This window comes from Nymphaea colorata, chromosome 3, assembly GCF_008831285.2.
Source record: "Nymphaea colorata isolate Beijing-Zhang1983 chromosome 3, ASM883128v2, whole genome shotgun sequence".
Taxonomy (NCBI): Eukaryota; Viridiplantae; Streptophyta; class Magnoliopsida; order Nymphaeales; family Nymphaeaceae; genus Nymphaea; species Nymphaea colorata.
Genome location: NC_045140.1, coordinates 14,635,425 through 14,644,466, shown reverse-complemented (window position 1 = coordinate 14,644,466; position 9,042 = coordinate 14,635,425). Strand labels below are relative to the sequence as shown.

Below are 9,042 nucleotides of genomic sequence, written 5' to 3'. Positions count from 1 at the left end.
TTCTTAGAACAGCCTCTTTCGGTGCAGTCTGACCAACGGAGACTATTCATCGACAGCATAATCAAGTTAACAAATGCTCGGCGTTATGAACTTTCCAATATTGGAGGAGACATCATTCCAACGATTGCTTTCATGGTGTTTGTAAGCTGGACACGTTCACCAAAATGTTTGTGAAGAGTTGCCGTTTGTCCCACTACTTCTCCAACTCAGGCACCAGTCCAACCTTTTTATCCCATCATCTTTATCTGAAGATACTCATGTGAAAATAAAGAAATATTGAGCGGCATTTTTCGCCACTGTCAATACAGGTTTTAGGGTATTTGTGTGGCAAAAGGACTGTGGAAATTGAGTTCATGAAAAACCTATTTTTGACAAAGCATATCTTTTCCAAAGATCATGAATAACCTAACTATCATGATTTTCACAGCCCAAACACACGGATCAAGTTTCAAAAACAGGTAAAGAAAAAGAAACACATGATTTTCACAGCCCAAACACACGGATCAAGTTTCAAAAACAGGTAAAAAAAAAAGAAACACTAGGTTGTCAATGTAACACTCCAGAAGTTTAGTCTCGTATCAAAGATTGTAAGGGATCTTCAAAGACTTATAGGGAGAACATTAATGAGATAGTTGTCATAGTTTGTAGCCTTTTTCAGATTTGAAATCTGTCTTCTTGTTATAGTCAAGAAACCTGTTTTTAACAAACATCATTTTCTTAGGATGTCAGCTGAACACAACTTTACTTTTTACAATTTCAATCAATATAGAAAAGACATGATCATAAAAATGAAGGGCTAGATTGGCTTCCAAATGCATAATTTTGTACTTTCATACACTAATAGAAGAAGGAGGTAAAGCTCTCCCTAACTCCATTCCTATCTACAGAAAGCCCACCAAATGGGAGATTAAACTATTAAAATATAAATGGAAAATGCATGTTTGTTGAACCTTTTAGTTGCGAGCTAGTATGCGGCCGATTTTGATTACACTGGGCTATAAATATACTGCTGCTGTAAGGAGAGTTTAGGCCTGACTACCTGCAAATGATGTTTTAGCAGTTATAATAAACATTTATTTCAGCACTAAAGTTACGGAAGGTAATTTTCAATAATTGACAATTGTAGAGTATAGGATTTCATGTCTTATTACAAAAAAAAAGAAAAGAAAAGATTAAAATTCTCGACGCTGTCCTCAAATGTCCCAATACAGATTGACGGGCAGATGGAGATCAAATGGGTACTCTCCACTGATCAAACAAAACGGAAGTTCGTCAGCACACTTTTGGGGGCTCGAGTTAGAATGAATCTACTAGGAATTGGTATTAGAGCGCAGTTAATAGATTTAGTACTTGACCAACAGCCCAGGTGATCAGTTACTAAGAATAGGAAGCCAGAGCCTGAAACTAATGTTAATATCTGCAAGCACTGTTAGTTAAGACAGATCAGAGCTGCCGACTCCTTGAGTCTTTTTTAGAAACAACCAATCTACCCAGGAGCTGATTTAAGTGGATTAAAAGAGGAGAGATATTTTGACCAAATCTCCTTGCTTTCGACTCACAGAAATATTTTGCTTAAATCGTAAAACACGGAACCCTAACTTTCGGCGAACTTGACACTCTCAACGGAGAAAGGAAAAACAGAGAAAAACCCCTAAACTCTAACTTTCCTTTAGAAAGCCAGAAGATTCTCTCAAACCAAATGTGTTCTATGAAGAGACCAATCAAGTAGAAGATGATCCATTCTGCAATCTTGTTAAGCAGAGAGAGAGAGAGAAAGAGAGAGAGAGAGAGAGAGAGATGTTTCAAGAGAATTCCTCTTTTGAACAAAATTTCCAGCAATTCTAGTTATAACTATCCTGGAATTTGTTATGCCATCTGTTGATATTTTGTATGTTTGTCTATCATGATCGGATCCTTGCAAGAACCGGACTTTAGTTTTAGCATCTCCAGCAGAGAGAGAGAGAGAGAGAGAGTGAGAGAGAAAATGGGAATTCATTCAAGGCAAAAGCAGTGACAAGGCGTCACCAAACAACAAGAAGTGAGAGAGAGAGAGAGTAGCTTGGTTAGAGACGGTAGAAGGGAATATTGTGGAACAAGGTTGTGAAAAATTCAATTGAACTGGGGCCTTGAGGCCTTTGGCAATTTCTTTGGGAAATCGCATTCAAATTAATACTATTTTGGAAGCATCTTTCATAGGACTTCCCTCTTTCTTCATGATAAGGAACACTGTTGATTTTTTTGGACATATTTGCAAGTATTTTTTTCCGACGGACATAAAGGAACTGGCTGATTGTGAATCTCCTCACGACTCCCTCATTGCTGTCAAGAAAGTGCTTCCTTAGGTATCAAACTTTCTGTTTCCGTTCCAACTTGAAAGAAAACTTCAAAATAACCCCACATAGATAAGTCAAGGGCACATGATGTCTATGTGCCAAAATATCAAATCACTGTTAAGCTTCGGCACAATTTCGTTACGTATTAACGGGAATAAACCAAACATCTAACTTTTGCGTATATTATTTAATTTCAAGATTATACATGCCGATTTTTTCTTATGGTTTCCCAAGAAACAGGTATATATTATATGTTACGAGACCGAGTTTTGGTATGAAAGCGGTCATAAATAAGAGTGATCTTGCGATATTTCCAGAGCCAAGTAGGCCTTCATAATCGATTAGATGCACCAAGTTCCGTGCAGGAATTGGATGCTGTTGGATGCCTAGTGCATGTGATTAATTAACAGTCAAGAGTACCGTGAGCGGCATTAACATGGGGACGGGATAAATTTCATAGGGACATCTGTGCGCATACAATGCAGGGATTATTTCTCGGTTGGCATAATACTATCAGGTCATGAGTAATTAGAAAAGTGGTGTTAAATCATAAAAAATTAGGAAAAACATAAATATCTATTTGTTCCTATAAGCTTGTGAAGGACAAGTGCGTCTAAAAGTTTTGCTTTTGCAAGTTTTTTTATATATTCATGCTTTTTTTTTTGTTTCAAAATTTCACTGTATTGATGTGATATATATGGTCCTTTTAGAAGAAATAGGCCTTTAGAAGGCACTTCATGCATCTGACATAAAGAAAACATAAGAACTTAGATACCCCATTTTCGCTCATGGACTCCCTTCCCCGGAGTTTGGGAAGGACAGCAACATGTCGGTGAAGAGTGAAGACTCGTACGATTTTAGAAGAGAAAGAGAGGGAGAGGAGGAGGCCAGGAGGGACATCTACGTATTTGAGACTGTCTGCTGGAGTCATAAATGGGAAGGGATCGTCGACGCAACAGGATGCCCACCACTGGACAATCATGGAAGCTGAATTGTTACTGCTACAGCTGCTGAGGATGATGATGATGGGAAGGGGGCGGCTACCATCTTCCACGTATAAGGGGAGGAGTTGGGGGGTCCCCATGAGTCTCAATGATGGCGGAGGGATGCCCTCCCTCTTCTCATTTGCTGCTGGTGCTGCTGCTACTTCTAGCACCACCACCATGAAAAGAAGAATCCCACGCTTTGTGCAGTCATGGGTGCATGTTGTAGCAGGCCTGTAACGAGACGACACGACGGCACAGTGTCGAACATTAAAAGAATGGAACAAGAGAGAGGGGGGTGCCTAGCTCTGCCGAGTCTTCAATTCTTCATCATTTTCTACCATCTTATGCGTTTCCTATAAAGAATCGCTGCGCAGAGAGAGAGGCGATGATTTAGGTTATTTAAGAGAGTCAAGAACCAACATCTCTTTTTTTTCTCTCTCTCTCTCTCTCTCTCTCTCTCTCTCTCTCTCTGGCGTTCGTCACACGCTCAACAGATTGCGTAATTTGAGAGGAAATTCAAGGGGCACCCTTCTCCTTTAAAAGCAAAAGAAAAGTGGGAAAAGAAAAAGAGAGCTCTGCCTAATATATACATAGATATATGTTCTTTCTTGAAAGGAAAATATGATGAATATGATAATGGACTAATCAAAATCCAAAGAGACCATAACGAGTACGATGTCTGGTTTCGATAAAGAGCATATTTCCGATACCTTACTTTGAATAGAAAGTTTATAAGGGAAGGGAGCTAAAACGGTCGGACCTAGATTTGGCCTCGCTTCCCCCACTCACTATAAATGGAAAACGTCTGTCAGTACGTGAATGTCACTCCCATACCAATCTAGTCTCACGTTGCCTTCCTTGTTAGACACACAACCTCTCTCTCTCTCACAATCTCTCTCTCCATCTCTCTTGCCATCTCTAGACAACAGTCACACCAATCAAATCCATTCCGACTTCCTTGAAATATCCATCAAACATAGCATTATGGGGAAAACAAAGAAGTCTTCAACGATATACTAATAAAGAAAGCCAAAGCAAACAGGTAGGTATCTTTGGAGTTAGATCTGTTGCAGGTAGGAAATCTAGGGCGACGCAGCTCTCACGCCTACAAGATCTTGCCCCGCCCACGGTCGCCAGTAAATGATCAGAAATGTGTAAAACCCAGATACCCCCTCCTTTTTACTGATTTCCCGCAACCCCCAACCGGTTAACCCCGTGCTTTAACCGGAGAGGATGGTTAAAAAGAGGTACAGAGGTAGAGATGGGGAGAACCGGTTAATACTTTCTCTTTATTTATTTTTTTTTTTAACCAGGGAACTGTGGTAAAAAAAGAATGAAAAAGACGAGAGAAAAAGAGGAAGAAGGGGAAGCTAAAGCTACCCTTTTATCCGACTGCGTCCAAACAGTACCTAACTAGCAGCATCGACTCAGACCCATTCTGATCTGAGCCTCTTTCAATGTGGGCAGTGTAAGGATAGTACGACAAGGCTGTAAAAAACCAAAGCATATAGGTTTTTTCACTTGCCATTATTCCCATCGAAAAAGAAGACAATAAGAGAAATCGACGAAAAGGAAAAACAAAGAAGCAGAAAACTATTTTTTTAACCTTTTCTTATGATTGCTTTGGCTTGCTTTCTCTACATCTTTCATTTTGATCTTAGGTAACGTCCCTCTCCGTAATTATGGCACCGCTCTGACGCATGTTGCCGTGATCTTACTCACATAAGGGCGAGGAAAGTGATGTATCACACTTCCGGCCGGTCATCTTTCCATTATTTTGTCTTTCTTTTCCTTTGCTCAGACGTTCTGGTTAGCTGCCCAACAAAGTAATTATAATTTCAAGGCAAACACTTTCACCAAATTAAGTACCACTTGCCGGAAACCAACTGTTGGTCAATATCTGCCTCACCCAAAACCAAATGATGGACATATTCCAATAGGTTAGCACCCAATACGGTATAGAATCTTTGGTAGAGTTACAAAATTGTGCACCTTGAACAGCTTTCTTCCTGTTCTTCTACATACAACTTCGCGATGAATAGTCGATCGCTGTTTGAGAAAAGCACCAATAGAACTCCGGGAAGATTATATTCCGGAAGAGTTCTTCTTGTGCCTGTTGAATTGTCCTCGAGACACTGTGCTCATCTCATGAGAGAGTGATAGCCGTTCTTCTGCAGCCAATTTGGGTGTATGGTCTGTGGGGAGAATCCTGATGATGCTGCAGGGCTTGTGAAGAGTGGGGCGGAATTAGTCCAGGAAGTGCTCTTACCGGCATGTTGCTTCCCCCATCCTGCCTGCCTTTCTTGCTCACTAGCTGGCGACGCCAGCGAGAGGCCTCCCATCCTCGGGCCCTCTGGATTCGCGTACTGAACCTGGAAGACGATAAACATGGATGTGAGGATCTCAGTTTTCATTCAGAATTCAATGGCAATTTCCAGGTTGAACAGAATGAAAGGAGAAGGGAGGAGATCCCCACACTGACATGATACGATCCAGGGAGGAGAGGACTGTGGTTCAGTTGCTGCTGAATTACGTGAACCGTGGAGGGTGAGGGCGCGGGCAAAGTCTCAACACCTTGTTTAAACGGTCCTAGTCTTGTAAACTCGTTCGATTTTAGCGGAAACTGAGGGAGGAACTGCCAATGGTTGAGAAATATTTGCCCTGGGCCGGAGAAGTCGCCGGGATGGTTCTGAGGATGATGGCGATGAGGAAGGAAACCGTTGTCTTTTACTCGGCAATTATCCGGCAATTTTGGTACCTCATCCATCTGAGCAACAACAGGAGAACGAATCTATCAATAACTCGATGCAACTCCCCGTTGGCAATATGTGTTGATTCTAATGAATTAAGAGACGGACAACCGAGCAAGAAATTACTTGGACACGGATTGAAGGCGTACCTTTGACTTGACATTTCCGCCGACTCTCCAATCTGGCTGGAGCCGCATTGAAGTTGAATCAAGACTCCCCAAGCGATCGACATCCATTGATGTCAATCCATCCTTTTTAGAATTCGAATTCCCCAAACACAAATCCAAGTTGTGATCAAGATCACCACCGCCTACACACAGGCAAAAGAAGTCACCAAAATCACTTCAAAAAGATCCTTCTTTAGGACGAGAAGAACTGTTTATCCTGCCCCTTACTCGTAGATGTAAGTTCGTTCTCATAGATACTCGGGTCAAAATTCGTCACCGCATCTTTGCCGTTGTACTTAATTGCCGCTCTGTCATAAGCCCTGCCCACTCATAAATCAAGTTTTTGAGCAAATCTAGGAGATGGGTATCCTCTAAATTGGAGAAATTTGAACTTTTGACATAACAATTAACAAGTAACTGGGTATCGACATCACCTTGCCGCTTCCACTTCGGTATCAAAAAGGCCCAAGTAGACATACCTATTTCAACCATCAAGAACCAAAAAAATTCAGTCTACCGGACGATAATTTACAAATAAGGAAAGGAGAAGAGAAAGGGTTGAAAATCCATACTTCTTCCCCAAGAACTGGCCCATCCTAGCTTCCCATCTTCCACATTTATGCAATGTGACCCCTCTATACTTGGAGCTCCCCCTTGGAAAGCCAGCACTTTGCCGACGAAGGACGTGAACGAATTCTTCTTTAGTTAGGTTGCTCATCTGAAGGGAAACATCCAAATCCATAAAAAAAAAAAAAAGAAATTACGTACAGTAAGTATGCTGCAGAGTCGAATACGAGTATATAAGACGGAAAAGGAAGAAACAAGAAGCGATTAAATTGCTCCTCTTCTCAATTCACCTGCTTCAAGTCATCCTCATAATCTTCCAAACTGAAATTGATGTCCGCATCTACTCCTCTGAACTTGATTGCAGCTCTGTCATATGCACTGCAGGAACGCATCCAAAACACCCCAAGAAAGTTAGCAAAAAATTGAAGAACGCAGCTTCGTTTCAAGAAGTATGATAAGCAAATGAGAAGGGTGTATATTAGAATACCGCGCAGCAGCGTGAGCTGTGTCAAATCCACCTATACAGGAAAGATCATCTCAAGATCAGTTTAACTGCATACTCTACGGAATTCATTAACAGAAAATGACAAAACGAGTGATAATAATAATAATCTCTCTCCCTCTCTCGCTCTAAACCTGCATCATGCTCTCCTTAGATAATCTATTGCTCTTTATACGTACCTAGGTACACTTGTTTGCCACAATCCCTGCATCAAACACCATCACGCAAAAGCCTCCATAAAAATCCATAGGAGAGAGAGAGAGAGAAAAAAAGAGAGAGAAAGAGAGAGAGAACCATATGTGGGACTCCCATCGGCCGGTCCGGCGGTAGAACGTGACACCACGGTACTGCGAGCTCCGGGATCGAGGACCTCGCCGGCTCTTCTTGATGGGCTGAGACGCGTCCGTCGCCTTGTTGGCCGAGCCCACCTGCTCAGACTGGCCAAACTTTACACCGACCCAGTGAGCCCTCGGTAGAACGGAGCCACCACCGCCACCAGTGGAGAGTGGAGGGATATCACCGTCCTCGCTCTCCTTTCCTACAGGGAAAAACTGCCTCGTGATGATGCAGGCACTGGCGTTGCCCTCGCTTTCCGACGAGCAATTCTCATCGTCTTGCCCTCCCACCACGGAGAACCCGAAGATCCGGCTGCTCATCCGCCTCCTCCTGCTTCTTCTCCCACCGTCGTCCTCCAACTCCTCCTCTTCTTCGACCTCCACCACCACCTCCTCCTCCTCCTCCTCCTCGTCGCCGCAGCCGGGCGTCCCTCTCTCCTCGTCGGAGCCCTCGATCACCACCGCCGACGAGCTTGAATTGTCGTTCGAGTTGATGCTTTGGCTCGCCGACTTCACTCCTTTACCTTTCTTCCCATATACCTCTTCTAGGAATGCCTCCCTCCTCTCTTCCGGCGAATCGTTGAGATCCCACATCTCCTCTCCCGCCCTCCCTTTCTCTCTCTCTCTAAGGACTTGCTTACAAGGATCTGCGCATGAACCCCAGAATTCCTGGCCGTCCGATCTGAAAAACCGGACTCTCTACCCCCCACTCCACAAACCCAAATGATGACAGAGGGGCAGAGCCAGGAGCAGCAAAGGAAAAGAGAGAGATGCTTGCAGGAAACCAAAAAAAAAAAAAAAGGTGCAAAGATGAGAATGGTTTACACCAATTTACACCATCCCTGTGATTATCTCTCTATGTCCCCTTCTTCTCTCTTTCCCTCTCTCTCTAGATATCTCCATAAATGTAAAAGTGGAGTCTCTCTATATATAATTGTCTGCTCTCTTCCGCCTTTCCTTTTTGTTTCTTTTCTCCAATTTTTTTTATAGTATTATATCTGGATGCCGGCCGTCCGTCCGGCGGGGTCGTCCTGCCGGGAAATGAACACACGCATGCCTTACCATTACTATAAATGTACACTCTTTTAAATAATCAAAAGATCTCCACTTTCTATAACAAAACCGAGCGGTGGCACCCCACCTGGCAATCATTTTACGAAAACGCCCATCCCTAAAGATCCAAGGAGAGGCGGTGCATTTAGGTCATTTCAAACAGGGGCATCTCCGTCATTATAGCCGGTTGCCCGAGTGAAGAGTTTTTTCCGGAAAAGTGGAATCTTAGAAGAGTACGAGGGGGAAGAGGCAGGTGGACCAATGGGAAGGAGAGGAGAAGGGCCATGGAGAAAAACCTTATTTCTCTTTTCCCTCTTCCTTCCTTCCCTTCACTTTTCATTTTCAAAGT

At 42.9% G+C, this 9,042-nt stretch overlaps 1 protein-coding gene across 2 annotated transcripts; it reads right to left on the bottom strand.

The window, feature by feature from the left end:
* Positions 1-4,893: 4,893 nt before the first annotated feature.
* On the bottom strand, positions 4,894-8,607 carry LOC116251129 (APETALA2-like protein 5). Of its 2 annotated transcripts, none has more exons than XM_031625209.2 (10): positions 7,600-8,607; positions 7,485-7,510; positions 7,291-7,321; positions 7,094-7,181; positions 6,809-6,954; positions 6,671-6,715; positions 6,465-6,556; positions 6,219-6,379; positions 5,796-6,086; positions 4,894-5,691 (listed from the first exon to the last, which is right to left on the bottom strand). In XM_031625209.2, the coding sequence occupies exons 1-10, from the start codon at positions 8,232-8,234 to the stop codon at positions 5,461-5,463; spliced, it is 1,746 nt and encodes a 581-aa protein (XP_031481069.1). In that variant the 5' UTR covers positions 8,235-8,607; the 3' UTR covers positions 4,894-5,460. The 2 variants fall into 2 exon arrangements, with proteins under 2 accessions (XP_031481069.1, XP_031481071.1); XM_031625211.2 differs by having other exon boundaries at positions 5,802-6,086; positions 7,600-8,595.
* Positions 8,608-9,042: the final 435 nt, after the last annotated feature.